At 33.8% G+C, this 25,016-nt stretch overlaps 3 protein-coding genes across 6 annotated transcripts; 2 read left to right on the top strand and 1 right to left on the bottom strand.

Annotated features, from left to right (window-relative positions):
- Positions 1-9,269: 9,269 nt before the first annotated feature.
- Positions 9,270-16,413, top strand: LOC107427772 (uncharacterized). 4 transcript variants are annotated; one of them, XM_048475353.2, is made up of 11 exons: positions 9,273-9,736; positions 10,011-11,872; positions 11,963-13,307; positions 13,395-13,588; positions 13,683-13,754; positions 13,836-13,988; positions 14,089-14,252; positions 14,368-14,515; positions 15,580-15,702; positions 15,798-15,885; positions 15,996-16,413. In XM_048475353.2, the coding sequence occupies exons 2-11, from the start codon at positions 10,013-10,015 to the stop codon at positions 16,211-16,213; spliced, it is 4,365 nt and encodes a 1,454-aa protein (XP_048331310.2). In that variant the 5' UTR covers positions 9,273-9,736; positions 10,011-10,012; the 3' UTR covers positions 16,214-16,413. The 4 variants fall into 4 exon arrangements, with proteins under 4 accessions (XP_024930647.2, XP_048331310.2, XP_024930645.2 ...); XM_025074877.3 differs by having other exon boundaries at positions 10,011-12,973; positions 13,067-13,307; XM_016038186.4 differs by having other exon boundaries at positions 9,274-9,736; positions 10,011-13,307.
- Positions 16,414-17,594: 1,181 nt separating this feature from the next.
- On the top strand, positions 17,595-18,378 carry LOC107427817 (uncharacterized). Its single transcript, XM_016038218.4, has one exon. The coding sequence runs from the start codon at positions 17,797-17,799 to the stop codon at positions 18,262-18,264; it is 468 nt and encodes a 155-aa protein (XP_015893704.1). The 5' UTR covers positions 17,595-17,796; the 3' UTR covers positions 18,265-18,378.
- Positions 18,379-19,066: 688 nt separating this feature from the next.
- Positions 19,067-23,537, bottom strand: LOC107427807 (homeobox protein knotted-1-like 4). The gene is made up of 6 exons (XM_016038204.4): positions 22,732-23,537; positions 21,056-21,176; positions 20,072-20,265; positions 19,865-19,996; positions 19,635-19,771; positions 19,067-19,557 (listed from the first exon to the last, which is right to left on the bottom strand). Exons 1-6 carry the CDS (start codon positions 23,290-23,292, stop codon positions 19,554-19,556), a joined length of 1,149 nt encoding a protein of 382 aa, XP_015893690.1. The 5' UTR covers positions 23,293-23,537; the 3' UTR covers positions 19,067-19,553.
- Between the last annotated feature and the right edge of the window lie 1,479 nt (positions 23,538-25,016).

The following is a 25,016-nucleotide window of genomic DNA, read 5'->3' as shown; positions in this document are numbered from 1 at the left end:
GTAATTTTACCTTCTTCTTTTTTTCCAACATAATTATTACAAAACGAAAGAAAAACGACAACAACAACAAGAATAATATGCTACTTCGCGAGGTGATATTGTGGATAGTGATGATTTTGACTGAAGTAAACTTTTTGTTGGTAAATACATTCGGCTGAAGTAGATGTCGACAAGTAGAAGTAGCCAGTCTCAAAGAGGGACAAATTGTGTATAACAATAGGAAATTTTGAATTTTGATCCCTACGGTAGAAAATAAAACATAAATCAAACCAAATAGAATCTTTTCACTTTGGTTCTTTAATTTTATTTTTATGCCTTTTTCAAACTTAAAATATTTGCTCACCGACTTTCAAAAGCCGAAAAAAAAAAAAAACAAAAACAACACAGAAAGCTAGACCAACTTATTTTTTTTTTATATTTGTCTCTAGTGTTTGAAAATTTTGTCCCAACAACCTTACCCAAAAGAGGTAGTGTTAAACATATCAAAACGCGTATGGTTTCTTTCACTAATTAATATTACTTTTTCCCAATGGTTTTGTTTTGTTTAATTTTGTTGTTTTGTTTAATTTTTTCTTTGGGACACTTTTTTCCTACACTCATACAAGTCAAGCATTCAGATCTCTGTGATATTATATTGAAAGTGCTTTTGCTTAGAATCTAATCTAGAAAAAGTACTTTTCATTAACAGAAAACTGACTTTCTCTATTTCTATTCAATTTGCTGATCTTAAGGGATTCCAAAAGTTCTCATATTCAGCACCAACAAACTCTTAAGGTATAGGAATGTAAATTTATTACCACCCATAACCAACGACCACCGACCTAATACTAAACAACAAAAAAAATCCATGTCCCACTACTTAGGCAAGAAAATAACAAAAAATTTATATTTCTTGTATATTATATTGAATGGGGAAATTTCCTCTGGTCTTTGTTTAATTGTGCATTGTGACATCACCTTTTATCTTTTATTCTAAAGTTATCATTTTTCTTTAAAAAATAGATTTTTAATAGTAAATTTTGAATGATGGTTAGGCTTTTTTTTTTTTTTTTTGTTTGAATATTGAATGATGGTTGGTTAACGTAGGTGTTAAAAGTCCATATATGCACCCCCTTTTCACACTTGGATATGAAATCCTTTTTTATCAAGTCTCCCTTTGACCGGCATATTCGAGAATTTAAAATATAAAAATGAAAATAGCCAATTGAGAACAGAAAGTGTCCCTGAAATGGATTAGATAAACATGAGGAGCTTCTTTTTTTAAAATAAAAAATAAAAATTAATATGGTAGTAATTTGGCAATTCTAACACATTATCAACTTTAAAACTTTTCTTAAAAAAAAAAAATTGTAGAACAATGGTTTTTTTTTTTTAACAATTTAAGGAAAATGATTTTTTTTTCTTCTTTTTGTGAATTTTTTTTCGTTTTGTAACTTGGTTGCTTGAATTGATTTTGCACTATTATATTAAGTAGTGCAAAATGATGGATGGATACATCTTTACTGCTTATTTTTTTTTTAAAAAAAAAATGATGGATGGGTACATATTGAGTAGATTCTTATTTTGGTATTTTACATTTTTTAGCTAAGTTTAAAGATGCAAAATGATTTCGGATATTCAAGTAGGAAAAAAAATTATAAAATAAAAAATGCAATTAAATGGATGATAGCATGATTTTTTTTTCTTTTTTTAAATATATCTAAGCATGATTTGATTTGAGCGTCACTTAACTGTGTTAGGAATGTACGATAGAATCCTAGTCAATTGCCATAATATGAGGGATGTGTAGAAGAGTTTCATTAGGAGATAAAAACTTATCTCAACATATGTATATCGGCTTAATAATGTGTGATGATCTTACTAATTAGTTTCTTAGACTGTAACTTATTGTTTCGTAGGTTTTATAAATATCAACATAGGCTATATACAACAAAATGAAACTCTTAACAAAATGACACAGCTGTGGACTCACCTCAAAAAAAACATTATTGACCATATAACAAAATTGCACTTAAAAGCATGTATCTTAGTCTCAAAACATACTACATACTCTATTTTTACAATCAATAAAGCTGCAAATGTTTATCCAACACTAATTCATAAAATAGTTTCTACTGCCATAATAAATAACATTCTTTGTATTAAACTTTTAAATTATCTATATATAGCTATCATAATCAGCTCACAAAGCCCTACTGCATCAAAGGAATGGTGTCCTGATCTCAATAAAAAATGGCTATTTCATAGTACACATAACTGGAACTATACAATTATTTACTAGAGCACACCAACAACATAAACAATATCCGATGGTGTGTGATATTGAGTGAACAACAAACTATGGTGTGCAGTGTAACTACTTGGCTTCTAGGCAATGGAGAATGAGAATTTGTTTTGTAAGCTTAAAAAGTCTATTTATAATCTTAAGCAAGTCTTGTGGCAGTGGTATTTAAATTTTTGATGGAGTTGTTACCTAAAATGTTTTTAAAAAGAATGTTATTGATCTGTGTGTCTGTTTGAGCTTCATCGGGGGCAATTTGACATTTATAATATTGTATGTTGAAGACATACTATTGGCTTCCATTGATACTGACCTTTTAACTGAGACAAAACTGTTGTTGTATAGCCATTTTGATATGAAGGATCTTAAAGAGGTTTCATTTGTACTTGAAATAAATATCTCCAATGCTTGGAAGCTAAGTGGTTAGACCATATATATACAAATCTGAATACAATAACTTCATTCCAAAAAACAATTTTGACATTTATCATATGCAATTTCAAGTAACGGTTAGCTACAATCACTATAATGATTCTAAAAAAATCTTTTATGGAACTAGGAAAAAAGGTTTCTCTATAACCAATTCTCTCTTTCCAGCTGAACTCTTTGACAATTAGTCTAGCCTTAGACATCTCCACTTGACCATTGGAGTCTTTCTTAATCTTATAGATCTATTTGTATCCAATATCATTGTTATCTTTAGGTAGTAATCCAAATTTCATTCATCATCTGATGTATGGATATCACATCATCTTCTATTATATCTAACAAAAAATTAGATACTGAACTGCTTATGGCTTCCACATAAGTGACTAGATCCAATACATAATTTATGTCAAACATATATTCCTACAAATAAATCTCATAGTCATCATGTATTATAGATTGACAAACCTTTTGTTACATTCTCAAAAGGCACGCATCACCATTAGCTACAATTAAAATATCTCATTCTATCTCAATGGGTTCATTTCTTACTGATTACTAGTTCCAAAGCTATTAAGTCAACAATATCTTTGTTAGGAATATCAACAGTGAGAATGAATACACTTTCCTTTCTGAATTCAAGTTCCTTTTGGACCTTTTACTTTACCAATGTTAAAACATCTTCATACCCAAGTAAATTAGGCCTAACTTGTCACCCATAAGAAAATTGGCAAATTAAATTTTGCCACCACACATCGCATTATATTCACAATGTGTGGCTCCTTCCTTTCAACAATGTCATTTATTGATGAGGGCCTAGTATTACAAACTAAGCATCATTACTACATTCAAACTAATATATATATATATATATATTACAAATGATATTGGGTTCTGTCCAATCTCGTCATATCTTCTATAATATTCATCACCTTGTTAAACTTCATAGCCTTCAACTGCTTATTTTTCTGAAGCTTCATTTTCACTTCAAACTCCTTTAAATCAACTAAGGAGTTTAACTTCTCATTAATAATTTTAACATATCAATAATAGAAGAAGTTATCAATATAGGTACTAAAATATTTATAACATCTCAAAATAGGTGGTGTACAAAGACACAGAAATTCATGTCATAAAAAAAGAACTATTACAAATTCTGGCAAATACTGGTACAACTATACAAGTAAGAACAACATGACAAAGAAATTAATATAAGCAGTAACTTATAAGCTAATTACCATAAAATACCACATAAAGTCTTACAATAGCGAGCTTCAAATGACTTACTATTCCTTGTCATCTTCTATTAAGCCATCAATTTCCAACAGTTGATCAAATTGTAGCCAAAGTTGCACTATTTAGGAAATGATTCTTTCTTTCCACCTACAGATGAAAAACCACCTTTTACACTAATAAAAATTTGATAAAAAATCCTTTTCTTTATTGGGCTTTAGATCTTCGTCGTCATTACATAAACTTTCTTAAATTTGTCCTTTTAACTGGTCATCATAACAAAAGGCTTAAACTTGTTCAGCTTGATGTTATCTTTCTTATTGAAAAGAATAGTAGTTAACTTCTTCAAGATGCATGTAAATTTCTTAATATAATGAGGTTTGACTCAATATTGTCAAAAAAGATGTAAAGCTCTTCATTACAGTAAGAGATACTCCTTATTAAAATCTTTATCAAAGTTTATGAGATTGATATAATAAGAGAAAAAATTCAAAATCAACTCATTCACATCACTGAATCCATCTTACACAATAAAGTTCAATAAATCAAAATAGTGGTGTTTCTTAATTTATCAAAATCGACAAATTTTCTACTAATCTCAAAGAGCTTATGAACAATATTTATTGAACATAATACCTAAAAATATAGAATCATGCATGTGATTCTCATTGACCATCATATAGTACTTATACAAGTGTTTGAAGTTCTTATAGAATATATAAGCTTGGCAGTATTATAAATTTTTGATATCTCTAGTGGACTGAAATTTAAAGCTAAATCTAGTTTTACAAGGGTCAAACATTTTTCGAAATCTTTAATAGCTTCTGATAATTAGTTTATTATATTTTATCATTGCATTCATAGCCAGAGTATTAGGGGTATTCCCAACTGTGAAATAGCAAATAACAAGAACTCAGTGTATAATAAGAATTATGTGAATGCTATCTTTGTAGCCCTTTCAATCATATCTAAACACATAATGTCGCTAGGGTTCTCGTAGAACAAAAGATACCCAATACACAGGTCAGAGACAGTCAAACAAATTACCATAATCAAATACCTTAAACTAAGTTACTGACAGGATAACTCAGAACCTACAATTCATGATATTTAATCAACTTCCACAGCTATTTCAAGTATCCTATCAAGTAATTAAACCATCATTAGAGTAATCTAATCAACCGTATGGATCTTGGTTTAAAAGTAGAAGAGAATTAGTTACATTGGCAATTTCATGAAATAACATGCTAAGTTTTACAACAGGCATATACTGAACATCTTATCCACTATGTCAACTCCAATTTGTCACCCATAAATTAAATAAATTAAACCTCATTATAGGTGTGAATACATAAAATTACATTTACTATTGCAATTTTATGATATAGACAAATTAGATGTTACAATAGGTAAGTATTTAAAATTCCACATTACTATGCCAACTAGCTATTAAGCCTCATGACAATTTATGATTTGGATATACCAAATCTTGAGACAAGCAAGTACTTAGCCAATTATCACCACTATGTCAAATATGGCATAAAGTTTTTCAATGGACAATTTAATTGAAAAATATGTAATTTGGATCTTGGGCCTTTGTTTTAGGAAAAAAAAAAAAAAAAGAAGTTGGAAATGGAGTTAATTTTCTCAAAAAATATATATTTATATATATAAATGAATAAATAAGACCATATATAGGAAAAATAAGTATAAATAAATAAGTTTTTTTATTTTTTTTATTTTTATTTTTTTAATTTTGATTGCTGAAGTCAGCAATGTAATTGCTAACATTTGTAGACACACAAACAATCTGTCATTTAGGTCTTCTTTATGATACAACCGGGTTGGGTTTTACCCTTGTCCAGACAAATGGGTCATGGGCCCCATATGATTGACCTGCCAGAATCCTCACTTTTCGGCCATCGTTTCTAGTGATTTTAATGTCGTTCGATTCGTCTAGACATCAATGATAGGATTCTGGTATCAAAATGGTCTATAGCCACCGGTAAGCTAATTCCCAAACAAAACAATATGTTGGCCACGGATTTTGTTGTGTTGCTCCATTTCATATGGTTTCAAATCAAATTCAAGCCTCTACATCATTCCATTCAACCCAAAAACCAATTTAAAACATAGCACAGGTCATAAGTTTGTGCAAAAACAATTTTTCCAAAATTTTGCAAAAATACGGTATACTATATAAATTATAACTAAAACCCGATACTACACTCATAAACAATTAAAGGGCTCCAGTTAAAAAAAAAAAAAAAAAGGCTTGAAAATAAATCAATTAATAAAATTCAAAATTTTATTTCAATTATAGCACTGTCAATCATTGTTGATATATGCAGTAATAGTATCCCAATACTTCCATAACATAAAATGCATAAAATATAGTATAATAAATTTGTTTGTGGCTGATATCAATTATTAGTGCTACGATAAATAAACAAATTAAACATGTATTAATCATAGCACTGTAAATCTAGGATCTACACACATGCATATACTTTATTTTAAAATATGATATGTTAACATTTAAGTGTAGCCATTGATTCATCAGATCTTTTGGATCCTTTAACTTGCAAAACAAAGTACAAAAGTAGTACCTAATGAACATACTCAACTCTAACCTTTCTACATTAAGTTTACACCAAATAGATACCCATAAATATCTTAAGGTCCTGTTTGGGAAGTATTAAAGTTGATAGGGAAACTAATTCTCAGGATTTAGTTTTCTGAAAATTAATTTTTTTTCTGGTATATTTGGTGAGTAATAGGAAAGTTGAAACTTGTAAATAATTAAATTTAATATTATATAATAAATTAAAGATAAATATATATTTTAAAAAAAATTAAAAATTATTTTATCTGAGATTCTCAAAACGATACCTTTGTAAGTGGGAACAACTTTCTCACATATTTTCCTACATTTGTGGGAATCTAATTCCTTGTGCCAACATTTTTCCATTTTACAATAAATATCCAAACAAAAGAAAGTCATCACTTTTTCAAGGGAATTAGATTTCCACTAACTATACTACTATCCAAACATGCCGTAAGTTAATTAGCCTTTTAAAGAGAATATTTCTATCAGTTCAATGGGCCAACTAAAGTATTATATAGAGTGTGTATCCAAGGGCTGAATTATATATGTCAATAAATAAACTATTCTCGTTACTAGCACAAAATAAACTCTATAAGTGAGTCACATAATTATATCTAATCTACACAAAATATCTAATAAATTCAATGCTATACCTGATACTGTTAATTCACTTGTGAGTGACCATAACATTTTATTAAATGGTTTTTCCATATATTTATTTAAAAAAATGATAATCAAAAGACAAATATATATCAAATTTTACAATTTAAAAAATTCAGTTATGAGGGAAGATAACATTCTATTAATTGGTTTCCGTTTTGCCATATATCTGTTTTTTTAACAAAAAAAAAAAAAAAAACCAAACAAACAAACAATAGGCAAAAGATATATATATATATATTTCATACATCCCAAATATGATAAATTCCATCATAAAAAATAAATGACAGGATGACTTTATTTTAACTTTTATCTAACCATAGTATGATTTTAATATCGTTTGTAATAAATGATTTTAGCTTTGACAATGATAGAAATATAACATTACACATGCGTAGCCAGATTTCTTTTTCGATGAAACACGTTAAAAAAAGATTCATTTTTTTTGTGAAACGCATTTGAAATTAAGGAAAAAAAAAAAAAAAAAAAGGTTTCACTTAACGCTGCGAATGACAATACAATCGGTGCTTTCATTTCATTCTCTTTTCTTTCTAACAAAGATATATTTATTAAATGAAACAATACGCCATAGATATTTGTCATCTATATCTTTAGAAATATTGGTGCCAATACATTTTCAATTATATATTGCATGACATTTTTTATATTAAACTTTGGTGCCAATACATTTTCAATTATACATTGCTTATATATTAAACTTTTTTGTTTTCTAGCATTTTGTATTTTGAATTTCACTTTTTTGCAACTTGCACCTTTTTTATTTTTTTTATTAACTTTTTAATAAAATTATCACATGATTAATATATGGAACTAAAAATGAAAGTATAAAATGCAATTTTTTAAAATTTAGGATGCAAATTGCAAAAAATAAATTAAATACAAAAATATATTAAATAATGCTATTATTTTTTTAAAAGACAAAAGCTAGTAAAAAAACCTTAAAAAATTACAACGTAATTTTTTTAAAAATAAAAATGTTTATATATAATAGATATCTTTGAAAAAAAATAAAGACCAACAAAAAATTTTGAATATTCATTAAAAAAATATATTTTTTTAAAAATAGTAATATTTTAAAATTTTCTTTTAGATTTTATAAATACTTGATTACAATTTTTTTCTTGGAGTCAATATAATATGCATATTATTTTTTTTTTCAAACAGTACATTTTCATTCCTTTAAAGCTTTACTAATTTATTAAATGAATAATAACTATCTTTAATAAAAACAAGTTTATTAATTTTTTATTTGAAAATTTTTTGACTTTGCACCTTAAAATACAAATAATTGCATTTTGTATTCTCATTTTTTGCCTCATACACCAACCATGTTACAATTTTGTTAAAAAAATTAACAAAATAAAAAAATGATGCAAGGTGCCAAAAGAAAAAAGTGAACTTAAAGTGCATAATTCTAGAAATTAAAGTTTATGATACAGAATATCAAACCGTATATAGTTTAGGATATATTATTATCAATATCCCATATTTTTATTAATAGTAATCAAATTTTACAATAAAATAATTTCATTATTTCAGACATTCCAAGATATGCAAATTCCATAAAAAATAAAATAAAATGAATGACAATCTTCTGAAAAAAAAAAATATATATATATATTTACGACTTTTTCAATTTCGTGACAATAAAGAAAAGGTTAGGAAAGTCCAACAAGACTTAGCTACAAACCAAAACACAGTATCTTTTAATACATATATAAAATTTAGCTACAAACCAAGACACAACATCTTTTAATACATATATTTTTTGATAGAAATGTCAAAAGATATTTACATACATAACGTATAAATAAATATATATAGAAAATGTGTATATATTATTGTTGTTTGTTCTATCACTCTCTTAAGTTTTAATGAAATATGTCCTTGGCAAATCACCAACCTTAAACAACTTTTTGTATGGGGGAAAAAGAAAAGAATATAAGGTATGGGTCCCAATTCCCAATCCAAGTGAGTCTCTCTAGTCTCATTCTCTCTACATATACAAAAACTTGTCATTGTCTCCTAATCAAATGGACCAAAAATAGAATGCCATTTTCTACTCATGAATTTGCATGAAACCATCCACGTGCCTCCAACCCCCATTCTCTATTCACTCTCTCTTTTCACAAATTCCTTAAAACCTAAGAAAAACCAAACAAACGGATAATCTATTTGCTTGCTGCCATTTTCGATAAAAAGAAAAGGAAAAAAAAAAAAATGTTAGTTTTTTTCTTATTTTCCCGAGAAAATAAAATCTACCCAGAAATTTATACTAGTAGATAAACGTTACCCAGAAATAAAGTCCGAATTTTTTTTGACGGTCAGGGAGAAAAAAGATAGAGAAGGTGAAAGAGGGAAGAGATTCATCGTGGCCCTGAATCGAAGGCTCTTTTGGTGTCGCTTGGTCACTGCACCGACTCAGCTTCTCTGTCTCTTTCTTTCTTTCTTCTTCTTCCTTATCTCTCTCCTGCTTTCTCTCTCTCTCAAACGCCGTTTCAAATCTGGTACTCCTCTATTTCTCTCTCTGTTCTCGTTCTTTTTTTTATTTTTCCGTTGAAGAGATTGAAATGTCTTTTTAGTTTTGCGTAATCTGACTAGGGTTTATCTCAGTTTCCTGAGTTCCAATCCCCAATACCTGAATGTAGATAAACACGAGAAAAAAAGTTAGAATCCCCAAATGCAAAAACCCTAGCTGTTTTTTGATTCAATCATTTATTTTCTGTATCTGGATTGGATTTTAAGAGACCTTAAAATAAAATTGGAATTGGTATATTGTAGACATGGCGTTTGATCAAAATTCTATTCCAAAAGATCTAAGACCGTTAAACGTAGCTCGAACTGTGGCCGAAGAACCCCGCATTACGCCAGCTACTACAACGGGTCGAAGCCCAGATGGTTTTTTCCCCAGCTCAGCTCGTGAGATTGGAAGCCCTGATTCTGTACCTGTTTTTTATCCGGCAGCAGTTTCGGAAGCTGGGTTTGTTGGTCTCGGATATGGAAATGCGGCTCCGGGTGTGGCTGCTTGGTGTCCTCTTGTGCCTGCAGCAGTGGGGCATCAAGGTGTGAGCTCGGCTGTTGGATATGGTTATAGTCCTAATTTGGGCACTCGAGTTGCTGGTGCTGCTGTAGACCTTATAAGCAGTGGTCCTCCTATGGTGTCTGGATCCAATCCGAATTTGGGCAATCGGATTGGTGCCGGTGGTGCAGATCATGCTAGTCATGATATGGCAGCCAAGCATGTCTATGGTAATAGAGTTGGTGTTGTTGCTGCTGATCAGACAGGGAATGATTCGGCTACTTGCTCTGGTTATAGTCCTAATTTGGGCGGTCGAACTGGTGGCAGTGGGACCGATCAAGCAAGTGAAGAGGGTGGAGATGATTCTGTGTCAGGGAAGAAAGTAAAATTTTTATGTAGTTTTGGTGGAAAGATTTACCCCAGACCTAGCGACGGGATGTTGAGATATGTTGGAGGGCATACAAGGATTATTAGTGTTAGAAGAGATGTGAGCTTCAATGAGCTTGTGCAGAAGATGGTGGATACCTATGGGCAACCAGTGGTTATAAAATATCAGCTACCTGATGAGGACCTTGATGCACTGGTGTCTGTTTCATGCCCCGATGATCTTGACAATATGATGGATGAGTATGAAAAGCTTCTTGAAAGGTCTTCAGATGGGTCGGCTAAGTTAAGGGTGTTTCTGTTTTCTGCTTCAGAACTAGATCCATCAGGTGTGGTGCAGTTTGGGGATTTGCACGATAGTGGGCAGCGATATGTTGATGCAGTGAATGGTATTATGGATGTGGTTGGTGGCAATATCACAAGGAAGGAGAGTATAGCAAGTGCAACTTCAACGCAAAATTCTGATTTCAGTGGAACTGAGGTTGTTGATAGCTTGGGTCCCGGCCAAGGGGATGTTACTGGACCTCTATCAAACAGCAATTTGTCGCCCAAGGGAAATTCAGATACTTCGCATGATACTGCTTCAAAGTTGGTGTTTGTGGATCCCAGTCATGCAGTTTATGCTGATGCTTCTGCAGTACCATTTGGCATTCCTGTGGTTAAGTCTGGACCTCCCCAAACTCTGACTTCTCGGCCAGAGGTTGAACTAGAAAGGTCTGTGCCTGCAACATTACCACAGCAGCAACTGGGTCTGCAGCAACCTGGAATGGAAATTCCACCTCCAACATCCTATGTCCAATCATATGTTGATCCTCGCCAAGAAGTTGTGAACCATGGAGATTATATTCATCTCTCTCCTCAAATGGGGTTTCCAAGTCCTCATCTGTTGGGTACAGCAGGCCCCGTATTTACCCAACAGCAGTTCCGTGATACTGGTGCTGGCATGACTCCACATCATTTTATTCCTGCAGTGCACATGACATTGAATCCCTCATCTTCTTGTGTTGGTATAAGACCAAATATGGTTCAACCTTTGGTGCAACCCCAGCAAACTCAGTTGGATAGTTTTGTGGATGAAAGAACATTTGGTCCAAGGGTTGTCCAGCTTCCTGTTGAACAAAGCTACAATTCTTATCAGGTTCAGGTCCCATCAGCAGTGGTAGGAGGTGGTTATAGCTGGCATCAGGTTCCACCGCAGGAGCATGTAATTTTCTCTGATGGATCAGTACCCCACCAGCAGGTAATATACCCTGAGAAAATCACAAGGTTGGAGGATTGTTACATGTGTCAGAAAGCATTGCCTCATGCACATTCTGATACTGTGGTACAGGGCCAAAAGGGCAGTCCTTCAAGTTCTGTATCTGATTCAATCTCAACTTATCATAGTCTTCGTTTGGATGACAATCTGAGAACTCAGCCCGTGACTAGGGTTATGGCGACTGGAGCATTAGGGGAAGGCACTCTTGAACAGGGAATTGAGGCTCGGCCTAAGGTCCTTGGTCATGGAGATCCTCAAACTGGAAACATTCAACCAGAGGCAACTAGGCTTCCACAGATTCCTGAGGGAAATCATGAAAATGAAAGGATTAACCTGCAACAAGTTGATAATATTGATCATCCTAGAATTCCTGTTCCACAGGGTGTGATTGGGAGGGTTGCTGATCTGCAAGCATCTAACGGTGCATTTGTGGGCACTATTCCTCAATCTTCTCAAACTGATTCTGTGCAGCAATGGTCTGCTTCGGCTCAGTGCCAGGTTAAACAAGATACATTGGTGAATAAAATTGTTACTCGGGACATGCCTCCTGTTGGAGGTGTGCCTGTTCAAACTTCAGAGTGCATGGTTCATGAATCTCCGAAGGAGTATTCTAGCAAACTTCCAGGTGTCATTCCAAAAGAAGATCCTGTAGACACTTGCATGTCATATGAGCAACTGAGACCAATTGATGCGAGGATGGAAACCCTCAGGATATCCCCCAGTGAAACGTATGTCAATAAGGAGCATGGTAAGCTACCTGTTGATAAATTTAGGATGGAAGAGAGCTCTGATCATAGAATACAGCAAGTTGGAGGGAGGGATGTGCTTCTTGATAAGACCTTTGACAAATTCGAGACTTCTAACTTTATTCCAGCTGAAATGCTCCCCTCTTCCTCCGCAGAATCCCCATATATGCATAATTCAAGGCTCATAGAATCCTATGAGGTGGCACAACCTCCTATGTGGGGTAATCCTGGATCTTATGCACACTCAAAACTAGGAGTGCATCAAATGAATCCAAATGAAGTTCATTATGGCAATCCTGCATTTGCTGGGATTGACTCTGCTCATTTAACTGATAGGGTAAGACCTTCTGCTGAATGGATGGATGACACACTAAGATTGCAGTCTAAAGTAGGGCAAACAAATGCTGACGCTCTTCTCTCAAATGTTCAGGATTCCTCAAACTCACTCTTTAGCAATCAAGATCCCTGGAATTTGCACCATGACACCCAGTTTCCACCTCCAAGACCTAATAGGGTTCCCTCAAGAAAAGAACTCTTTTCTCCTAAAGATCCTGTAAGTGAGAACCATTTGGGCAATAGTGGGGAACTAAACACAATGGAGGATGGAGTTCAACAGCCATTTGGCAATATGAACAGGGATGTCAATTCAGAGCATGCTCGATCTGCCAAAGGTTAGTGAAGTGTTTTCACTTTCTTTAAATATTTTGTTATTGTTGCATTGAGTGCTTATCCATCATATTTTGTCTTCCCTGTCAAAGGCTCAGCAGAGGAACAGATCAAGCAAGAACTTCAAGCTGTTGCTGAGGGCGTAGCTGCTTCTGTTTTTCAGCCATCGACATCTGCTAATCCTGACTTGCGCGATAAAAACGAATCCAGTAACGGTTCTAAGCAAGATGGAGATGTTGAAAACAGTGATGCTGCCGTACAGCACAACGAACAGCATAAAGATGAGGTGATTTGCTAACCTAGTCGTATAATTATATTCGTCTGTATGCGGGAATGAACATGGCATGAGCTTATCTCTCCTTGTTTTTTTCCTCATTCAGGATGTAAAAACTAAGATGCCAGAAAAAGCAAATGTCGGTTTCCCAGTCTCAGATGGCATTGGCCGCTTGCAGGTGACATTTTTGTTTTCTATCCTTGTCAAGATGTTTCTGTGCTGTGAACTTCCCATTAATCAGGGCCATATTATCTTGCAGATTATAATGAACAGTGACCTTGAAGAGTTGAGAGAATTGGGTTCTGGCACCTTTGGCACTGTTTATCATGGAAAATGGAGGGGTACTGATGTAGCAATCAAACGGATCAATGATAGGTGCTTTTCTGGAAAAGCTTCAGAACAAGAGCGCATGGTTTGTGCCCTTCCATGATGAATGATTCCATCTTCTATTGAGATTTTGTACCTTCAATGGCTTGCACAATAAGTCCATCATGGTTTTTCGCTTTTTACAGAGAGATGATTTCTGGAATGAGGCCATTAAGCTTGCTGACTTGCACCATCCAAATGTGGTAGCTTTCTACGGTGTTGTGCTTGATGGTCCTGGAGGTTCTGTGGCTACAGTTACCGAGTATATGGTCAATGGTTCTCTAAGAAATGCTTTGCAGAAGAATGAGAAGTAAGTGTTGTTTTCCCTTTAGCATCCTTATTACTTGGTCTAATTGCAATTTATGATCTTACAAGTATATTATGTTGAAGCGATCAAAAGTTTGACAAACAAGAAATTTTTTCAGGATTCTTGACAAGCGTAAGCGTCTTTTAATTGCAATGGATGTGGCATTTGGAATGGAGTACCTGCATGGAAAGAATATAGTTCACTTTGATTTAAAAAGTGACAACTTGCTTGTAAATCTGCGAGATCCTCACCGTCCTATATGCAAGGTAAATGAAAATCCTGATTTTTCTTGCAATTCTATGGCAAACATGATCATTCTCCATTGTCACCCTGTTCTTATTATATCTGGCAAGAAACATTTCAAGTTTGTCATGTTATCATAATCTTGCTTTTGTAGTTGGCATCAATACAAGCGAGTCGAGAAATTACCTTTATCTTTGAGTTGAACATATCTAGCAGATAATTTGAGACTGATAATGGGGTGATGATGCTGGCAGAGTTGGCACAAGTGGCCTTAGGCATCTTATAAAATATTTTGTTGTGAAGATATACACTAATATGCTCTTTTAAAAAAAAAAAAAAAAAAAGATATATACTATTGTGAATGATTTAGTATTGCGACATTGAACATTTGAATGTATGATAATGTGAAGTTAATAGATTTTTATTTATTGACATGACAGTAGCTAGACATAAAGTTGTGTATCATTTTTTGTCAAAAGAAAGTAATAAACAATTGTGGAAATTCTGGGTTCACTTTTTTGTAGTTTGGCCATGCTGACAAGTCTTCTTTAGAAGGCTCAAAGGAAGCTGTGACTTATGAATAGGAAGATGAGGAGGTAATCGGTGAAGTTTGCTTATTATGTGAGAAGAATGGTTGCTTAAGTGGTTGAGGAGGCATCTTGTGTTGCACCTCTTGTAGCAAAGTTAAAAATTTCATATTGCTGAAAAATTTTAGATGAAGACCCATCGTTTTATGCAGTTGAGCAGGATGGCAAAATATTTTTAGACAGACAAAGAAGAGACACAAATATATAAAATTATCAATATTTCATGGATTTTATGTATGGCTTAATAAATGCTTTGCGCTTTGCAAAAAGCTAGTCTTCTCAGCAGTTTAGTTTACTACAATTTGGATATCATGTGAAATGTCACACTTCTGTTTCTTTGTGTTTTGTCTTGCTGCTGGTTGTGGTCAATATTAATGACTAAAATTCTTCCACATTATTTGGTAATCAAAATTTGGTGCTGATATGCTGTAGTTATTTTAAGCCTTATTTCAATTGCCACTTTTAAGAGATAGATTTTACTCATATGCTAATGGTTTCAGGTCGGTGATTTGGGACTATCAAAAGTGAAATGTCAGACATTGATATCTGGTGGTGTGCGAGGAACACTTCCATGGATGGCACCGGAGCTTCTGAATGGTAGCAGCAGCCTTGTCTCTGAGAAGGTTTGTACTTTGACGCTTGTAATTGAATTATTCCTTATGATGATTTCTGTTGTTCTTTGTGGACCTCAGGTCTGTGTTTTGATTGCTTTATGCAGGTTGATGTATTTTCATTTGGCATTGTGTTATGGGAGCTCCTTACTGGGGAAGAACCGTATGCAGATTTGCATTATGGGGCCATCATAGGTAATGATTTCACATTTGAATAGTATATCACCTTTTTACGTGTTCAGTTTCTTAGTGGCCGACTAGAAATTTTTTGAGGTGCCTTAATGTGTGGTCCAAATATTATACAGGTGGCATTGTAAGCAACACCTTACGGCCAGCGATTCCCGAATCTTGTGATTTAGAATGGAAATCACTAATGGAGAGCTGCTGGTCATCAGAGCCATCCGAGAGACCAAGCTTCACCGAAATTGCAAACCATTTACGAGCTATGGCAGCAAAGATCCCTCCCAAAGGTCAAAACCAACCTCAGCAACCCTCCTCAACACAGCCTCCTGTTCAAAAATGATTCGGTGGAAGTTGCTTTCTTTTTAAGTATCTCATACTTTTGTCTTTGCCTGTGGCTTTTTTTTTTTTTTTGGCTGTTTTGATAGAAATTTAGTTCTTAAAGAAGTGTCAAAACAGTTGTTAGGTTTTACACTGGGAAAATATGTATTAGCTGTACATTTTTACCTATTATCATGAGAATGGGGGATTATATTGTTGGCACTGTTTTGTTGCTTGAGACAAGACCATTTCCCTGTTCTTTTGCTTAATGGAGCCCTCCATAAGAAGGCCTTTACTTTTCGGCTCCACCCAAAACTAGACTGCCATTGTTACTCGGAGGAATGGGTACCCATCTGGCAGACTTGGTGGACCTTACGGTTTTATTATTTTTATTTTTTCATTTTTGAGGATTCGAATTCGACATTATTGTTTGAGGAAACAGTGGGAAAGTGTGGTGGTTTTAGATATACAAATATTATTTATAAAAAAAAAAAAAAAAAGAAGTACGTTTACGTAACAGTAGTATTTTTGATTAATCTACTACATGCACTAACGTGTTCTACAGTTTCTTTTCCTTGTTTGTTTGAAGAGCAGAACTGCACGAATCATTGGAAAATTTAGTTAATCTTCCTTTTTTTCATAACAAATCTTTTGATGAAAAATATTGCTTTTATTTAATTTAATAAATAGTTAAAGTAGAAGATGCATCATGAGTTAATCATAGAGGAACAAATTTAATTTTTGTTTTTTTTTTTTTTTCTTGGGGACATGAAATAAAATTTAATTGGCATTAAAAGAAAACCAAAAATTTTTAATTAGCAACAGGAAATTAATATATGAACCATAAAAGCCATTACTTTTTTAATATCAAATTTTTAGGTAGAGTATTAATATAGAGATGTAAATAGATAACAACTGCAATCATTATTCAAATTCTAATTTTGAAGGAAAACTAAGAAACTTAATTGTTTTGGTGGAATATTGTTAAACACTTTTTTTGTTTATTTTATTTGAATGTAATTACTGTTAGTTTTGTTTTTCCTTTTGTTCTTAGTTACTGTTAGTTCAAATGACATAATTTGATGCTTAAATTACTCAATGCAACCGTTCAGATACTTTTAAGAAGGTAGATGGAAAAGAAAATAACTTGAATAAAATCCCGTGAAGATCCAAATGTCGTTATCCATAGCCCATGAAATATGGTTTTTGTCGTTCAATATTCCAAAGCGTGTGTGGGGCAGACACTCCGTTACGACACCGCGTATCAAACCAAAAGCGGGCAAGTTCCTTCCTCTGGCCGCTGCTGGTCAACTTCACAGCGTTTTCTTGGAAGATAATATTTATTTTTCATCTTTTTCCCTATACAAACGGTTTTCAGTTCAGAATATATATAAGTACATACCTTTTCATAAATTGCAGTTTCCATGAACATTCCCTTCCCTATCAAATCCAACCCAACACACCAAACTCCGGTTTCTTTGATACTTCCCTCTTCAAACTTTCCCACAATTTAAGACCTCCCTCCTCATCACCAATATTCTCCATTAACAAAAACCCTCAAACCCTCCTCTCTCTCTCTCTCTCTCTCTCTCTCTCTGTGTTCTAATGGGTTCCTCTGCAAAGAAACCAAACTTCATGACCCATGGATCACCCATACAGGAGGGCGAACATGAAGGAGAATATTTTAATCACTATGAAGAGCCTGAATCCTCAACTGGGTGCGGTTGCTTTAGGCTTTTCGGGTTCGGATTGAGCCGGAGCAATGAAAGTGGACATTTATTGCAGGAAGGAGGAAGATGCAGTGGAATGACATGGTGGTCCAAGAACATGAGTAGGATTAAGGTGACTTCTGAAGTATTGGCAGGGCCTAAATGGAAGAACTTTATTAGAAAGATTGGTGGGTATTGGAAGGGCAAGAAGGAGAGGAATCGGTTTCAATATGATCCTCATAGTTATGCTCTCAATTTCGATGGTGGTAATGGTAGAGAAGAAGAAGAAAATTTGCTTCTTGGGTTCTCTGCAAGGTTTGCTGCTCCTTCTGTTGGTGAAAATAGGCACACCGGTTCTTTATAGTGATGATGGCGATCTTTTAACTAGAAACCTTTTATTTGCTGGTACAATTTATTTTCTTAAATTTTGTTCATACTCTCTCTGGAATCCATTATAAATATAAACCACATTGCTTTCCATACTGGCTTCCTTTTTTCTATTATTATGGTTATTTCTTCTATAAATTCCTTTTGCCTCTGAGATTGCTACATGCATTTCTGCCATTTTTGTATATATATATATATATATAATAGGGTTAGAAAAAGGAAATTTGTACACGGCAAAGAAACCATATTCTTAATATTTGAAAGAAATTTGGAGTCCTTATGGTCGAAATGTAGCCGTGCCTTGACCTAATAAGTAAATTAAAGAAAAAGAAAAAAGTATTCAAGGCTACCATAGGAAGGAATTTTAATGGTAAAGGAATGTTACTTTTCTGCGTAGCCCAACCGTTTAAAAGGAAATAAAAACGGGGATAAACAATACTTGATTTTGTCTAAAATCTCAATTGGTGAGATTACCACAACTGGTTCGATTTGCTTTGAATTTTGAGGTTCAAAATGAAAACCATGGTCTGCCATGCTTCAGTAAAGGCATAATTAGCATACTGGGGTGATTGGCTACTAGTTTCTTTTCTTTCCCTCAACCTCAAATTTCTTCCAGATATGTTGCTCTCCATCTAGATTCTCAGGCTTTGGAGGAAATGAGGGAAGAAATACTCTCTCTGCATGATATATAATCCCGAGTGTGATGCTTCATTTTCCTCTCCTCTTTACTGTTTTTCTGTTCTTTAAGTTTTGCATTCTTTGTTTTATTGACTTTAGCATTCAAACTATTAAATTGTCATATATTTAAATGCATTTACACAGTCAATTCTTATTCGCAAAAATAAACATAGGAATTAATAATTTTAGAACTCAGGCACGTAGTGCACAAAATGCTACCTAGATCCACCTGCACATGGTTACAAAGAAGGCTAGCAGAACTTGTTTTTGTTTCCCTCCAAGGCTTCAACTGTATGATAGATTGATGCTAGAGATATCACATCTGTCATTACACATTACACCTTCATGCATATCTTTGCACAGAAACCATTATCATAGGTATTATAATGGCAGAATCAAATAAGCTTTCATTGTATAAATGCAAAGTAAAAATCTTCACAAACTACACTAATCTTCCCTTGCAGTACATTCCCGTATCGCCAAAACATTACTCTCAGATAATGACTGTCTGAAAGACTGGAAAGACGAGTATAAACAAGATGTTACCGTTTGTCCTTGTCCATTTACATTGCGTTCTGATTGCTGGTTTTACCTGCATAACTTTTTCCAATTTAAAATCGACAATCATTTATGAAGCAATTGAAATTATGTTAATAATAATCAACCAACCTCTTGCGTTTACTCTTTGAGGTAGGTGAAGATGAAAGGTTGGTATGCCAGTTCCTTTTCCTTTGATTTATAAACCAGTTATTTATCTGCTTCAGTTGCAAGCCTGTTTCTTGCACCAATTTTGCTTTATCTTCCTCCTAAAACATGATATTAAAGCAAATGACAACTTTTTGGCAGACAATAATAAAGCAACAGACAACTCATAGATATGAAGATTACATCAAACTTACTGTTGGGTATGGCCACTTAGAATGTGATTGCCACCAAGCTTTCAAAAGGGAGGTGGTATCACCTGGCAGTTTTCCTGCTCTTCTCTTACGGAGAATTTCCTCTCTAACGTCCACAATCTTATCCTTGTAACCCTGAAGAGCAGACTTTATCAGTCATAGCCTACATGTTTTTGCCCAGCAATATGGATCAAGTTCGTAAATTTTCACCTGTTTCAATTCATGCTTCAATTCTTGCCTTACACGCTCCATCAAGGACCTTTCAGTTTCAGTGGGGATGAGAGGACCAAATCCCATGCTATCAGGGCCATCCAGACTTCCATCATACAAGTTGACATCACTATCTACCTGATCATCATCGTCATCAGACATTGTTGCACCCGTGCCTTCACCTGGCGATACACCTGTTCAGGCATTGCATATTTTTTTAACATAGCAAAAAGCTTTTTATAGATACAGAGACATCATAAAACTAAAAAATAAAGCTAATTAAAAAAAAAAAGTAGAAGAAGGAAATAATATAAGTTGAGACAAGAAGATAAGATTTGCTATTCCTTGGACTGGATTAATAGAAATAAATTATGCTTTAAAGTAGGTATTGTATATGTGTATGTATTTACGTTTATACAAGTTTCATCTATAAGATGAGTTCAATAAGCTGTCGACTGAATTCAGAATCAAATAGTAAAAGCAACTCTAAATTATGAACTTTATGAATTCAGCACAACTAGCTCACATATAGACCTTATTCTGACAAGTAACCAAGTGACCACTTCAGTACAGTTATGACATTAACTTGGAGCATCCACGTGTACACTTTACAAACTAAAACCAAGTACATAAGGATCATGCTCTGGCCTGAAACCTTATTTAAAGCAAAAACTTATGAGTATGCACGACAGAGCTTTCTAGCTAAGTGGTATTTACCCAACTAAGAGACAATAATGCAGGGTAAAACCTACAGGTAGTGGTATTTCCTCCGCACAAAGGTCGCTAGATCAGCTATCATCAAAGTCATACATCAACTACAAGTAATACACTGTCAAATACCACACCTGAGGGAGCTAAGAGATATAGTGACAAAACAATAGTGAGCTTTAGAGATAAGTAAATGAAAATATCTTTTTAAAATTATGTTTTTTTATAATTTACAGCTGAATAAAAATTGCTCAGTTGAAGAGAAAAAGATATTACCTGTTAAGCTCTGCAGAGATTGCTCAAGCTCCCAACAGGTCACCACCGCTTCCATAGCGTGAATACGAACATGTTGCTGCAATTGCTCTTTAAGGGAACAGAGCAATAAAACATAATTTGTCTGCATTAGAATAAAACGAATACGCGTTAGTGAAATTGACAAATCATACAAAATGTTGTTCAATCCACAGGTATATTGTCAGGAATGTGCAACCCTTAAAATGAACAATCTAAGGAAAAGTAAGTATAGTAACTTATAGCCTTATAAAATGTCACAAACATGAGATGTCCTCTCATCCAATTATCATCAACATCAGTTTGCTTACATATAGAATATTAGGTTTTAAATGAGATGCTTTACTAATTATTAAACCTTTTACATTTTTCAGCACTCAATAGAATCAACAAACAAACGAGGTGAGTCGAACCTCAGAGACAACTAAATTCTTGAAAATTATTCAGCAACTGCTACAAGCTGTCTACTTATGTATCATACATCAGCTTCATCTTGTTGACAATGTCTGGCTGGTAAATCCTCTCATGAAAGCATTTGAACTATAAGAATCAGAGAAAATTTTTTTAAGCGTACCGGTAAAGGAATAGGCCCATCAATGTCTCATGGTAATGGTAACTATCTAAGTATAATCAAATTTTAAGACCTATTAAAATTTGAAGACCTGTTAAAATTTGAATTGTCAAATGCCTACTTCTAAAATATTTTAGTTCAGAAAAAAAAAAAAAAATCAATAATTGAATCAGCATAAGCATCGGTCATTGAATTAATAATATTGCATTTCTGGTTCAGTGAGAGGAATTCATCTCAACAAAGTTGTTAAGTCACAATTAAATTAGGAGATCAATAGCTTACAAGATACCACTAAGTCAAGTAATTTAATGCCAGTACAAACTCCACAGTATGACCTAGAAGGCAGCAAGCTATGTACAAGCGGAGAAGCATCACAACGTTAACAAATAGGGGGCAAAAAAAAAAACAGAAAAAAAGAAAAAAAGAAAAAAAGCGAAAAAAAGAAAAAGAAAAAAGAAAAAAAAAAAAAAGAGAAGATTCTTCAAAGCACTGATATAGCAATAATGCGAGTGATGAACAGCATGATTCCTTTCCCAATTCAACATGACAATTCGATTAGCATCACAATCCAAAAAGTATAGTACTACTTATCCACAAATCGTACAATAACCTTTCCTTTTTGAAAATTGCTCAAAGCAATAATGACGACATTATCCACACTTATTCTGCTTAACATCCCCTTCCCCACTCCTCTTTTCTCATCTATACCCATTACACCAACCGAACTTAAAAAAAAAAAAAAAAACCAAACCAAACAAAAACAATAAAAAAAAGAATTGAAACCGTCTCCGGTTTTTTGATTTCTGAGTTCAACAAGAACCAGCAACTACAAAGTAGAAATGCAACAATGAAGAAAAATAATCATATATTAACGAAAACTAAATAAAAATCAAAACCCAAAACGAAAACAAAACTATTTCAATCAGTAACAAACATTCACAGATCGCATAGTATCACATACTTAGAACCCAGAAATATAATTAAAAAAAAAAAAAAAAACAGAAAGTTATTCATCTTGGAAAAGTCTAAATATCCAACACCTTAGAAATTAAAAAAAGGAAAAAAAAAAAAAAGAATGGAGAAAACAAACCATGAACTGATCAAGGTCTTTTTCATCGACAACTTGAAGGCCGCTTTTCATGCCGATCGCGGAGTACTTGGCTACCACGCGATGAGACTGAGCGAGCTGAGCATCGATCTTCGGCAGCTGGTCCACGGGAGTTGCGATCCTCAGGCACGAAACGTGAGCCGATAGCAACTGCTCGTACAGTGGATGCCTGATTATGTCCGCTTTGAACCTCGCGTTCTCACACTCCACCACCACCATCTCCTCCTCCTCCTCTTCCTCTTCCCTTTCTTCTTCCTCATCATCATCCTCCACCTCCTCCTCCTCTTCTCCACGGCAAGTCCTCTGATCGCCGCAATTGAGGCTTTTGTTCGCCGGAGCCGTCGCAATTCCATCGTTCCGCGACTCGGATTCGGCGGCCTGCTGCAAGTTCAGGAATTTCTGCTGCTGCCTAAACATGGCGTTGTTAAGCCACGTCGGAGCTCCGCTTCCTCCGCTGCTTCCGCCGCCACCTATGGAGATTTCCGGCTGATCCATGAAAGTTTGGAAAGCCATTTCGTGAGGAACTTCTTCTTGAAACTCCATTTTTTTTTTTTAATCACTTTCACTTCATTTCACTGCGAAATCATTCAAAAAAAAAAAAAGAAAAAAAGAAAAGAAAGTGTTTTTCGGTTGTAGGAAGAAGAAAAGGAAAGGAAAATGGATAAAAAAAAAAAAAGAAGGGGAAAAAGCTTTGAAGGTGGGTTAAGTTTCGGAGTTGAAAAAAAGGGGGTTTGATTTTTTTCTCAGAGAGAAAAGAGTTGTGTGTTTGGATAGTGGGGAGAGAAAATATAAAGAGAAAGTGAAGGTGAAGGGGGTTTCCTTTTTTGTATTATTATTATTATTATTATTATATCTATTTTTTTTTTTTTAATTTTTAATGCTTTGAGTGATGATTGACGCGAAGACCAGCGAGGATAATCGACGGTCCATTGTTTTACACATGGCGTGAGTTGGTGCGCGATGTATTGGAGGTTGTCTTAATGAGACAAAGGTTGACCAATCATAGGAGACATTAAGGTTTTCATTTTTTTTTTCTTTTTTCATTTTTTTTTCCTCTTTTTTTTAAGTTTTGGGTTGGAAGAAACTGAGATAAATTACCCAACTCTATAAACCACTTCTTTATTATTATTTGTTTTTATAGGAAGAAATTCTATGCCTTTACTTGCTCATCGATACCCTTAAAATTGTTTCACTTTTCTCCTGTACTATTGCATTTTGATCCAAAAAAATATTTTTTGAAAGAAGTGTCAAAAGCTCTGTTCCTCATCTTCCATTCAAATTATCAAACTAAGAGATAGAAAAGGTAAAAATAAAACTAAAAACAAAAATGTTGAAGCTAGATTTGAGAACTACAATAGCCAATTTAATTTAAGACCTTTTTTTTTTGAGGTGAATAATTTAATTTTAGAACTTTTTTTGGTTAATAATTTAATTTAATTTTTTGAACTAGAATGCCCGTTTAATATTGAATTTAATGTTGATAGAGACTAAACTAAGATGTATTAAATGCTATGCTGGCGGCAACTATCAATAATAAATTTTGTCTTGATAATTGAAGCCTCATCAACATATACATATATATATATATATATATGTATGAGATCGTAACTCTATATATTTGAAATTTATCCCAAAAAAAAAAAAACTCTATATATTAAAAAAGAGAATTTATTTAGGGTATAATTAAAGAATAAAATAAATAAAGCGGTTATTATGGTGTTGGTTTAATTTGGTAGGCTCCATAACATAACGTGGTGGACAGCTCAGTCACCAAATCCAAATGATGTCGCTTTCATCGTCACAAACTGAACAGCTTACCTCAAAGTCGTACCATGAAACGTGTCAATCCCAAGTTTCATGGACCACAGTACGGGAACTATTTAGGATTCCGAGCAAATATTCAGCGAATCAAATTCGTACATCTGTAAAGTTGGCAGGTAAGCCCGGGGACCACCTACGGTGCTACGTCGGGACGGGGTCGTATAGATTGCAGACGTGCTGGCGGCTCAAGTCACTGACCTCACGCGCTCCTGTTCGTGGTCCCCTCTGGCTGTGTCAGCCTGCTGTGACTCCCCCACCACTCTGATACTGTTCTTGTGCTCACACGTGGTGTGATATACCAAGCCTAACTAAGAAGATCAGATCGAATTATAATCGATTTATTTTTTAATTGGTTTTTTTTTTTAATAATTTTTCAGGGCTAATATTAGCTATAAAAAGAAAAAAAAAAAAAAAAAAAGAAGAAGTATTTACACTTAAGTTTGCCT

This window comes from Ziziphus jujuba, chromosome 1, assembly GCF_031755915.1.
Source record: "Ziziphus jujuba cultivar Dongzao chromosome 1, ASM3175591v1".
Taxonomy (NCBI): domain Eukaryota; kingdom Viridiplantae; phylum Streptophyta; class Magnoliopsida; order Rosales; family Rhamnaceae; genus Ziziphus; species Ziziphus jujuba.
Note: the sequence above shows the minus strand (reverse complement) of the source record. Positions and strands in the feature narration are given on the sequence as shown.

Excerpts from the sequence above, each read along its gene's own strand:
- LOC107427807 (XM_016038204.4), bottom strand. The coding sequence starts at position 23,292 with ATGGAGTTTCAAGAAGAAGTTCCTCACGAAATGGCTTTCCAAACTTTC. Across the intron at positions 20,266-21,055 it reads ATCTCTGCAGAGCTTAACAG|GTGTATCGCCAGGTGAAGGC; the intron begins GTAATATCTTTT and ends ATGCCTGAACAG. Across the intron at positions 19,772-19,864 it reads CTAAGTGGCCATACCCAACA|GAGGAAGATAAAGCAAAATT; the intron begins GTAAGTTTGATG and ends ATCATGTTTTAG.
- LOC107427817 (XM_016038218.4), top strand. The coding sequence starts at position 17,797 with ATGGGTTCCTCTGCAAAGAAACCAAACTTCATGACCCATGGATCACCC.
- LOC107427772 (XM_016038186.4), top strand. The coding sequence starts at position 10,013 with ATGGCGTTTGATCAAAATTCTATTCCAAAAGATCTAAGACCGTTAAAC. Across the intron at positions 13,755-13,835 it reads ATGGCATTGGCCGCTTGCAG|ATTATAATGAACAGTGACCT; the intron begins GTGACATTTTTG and ends ATTATCTTGCAG. Across the intron at positions 14,516-15,579 it reads CTCACCGTCCTATATGCAAG|GTCGGTGATTTGGGACTATC; the intron begins GTAAATGAAAAT and ends TAATGGTTTCAG.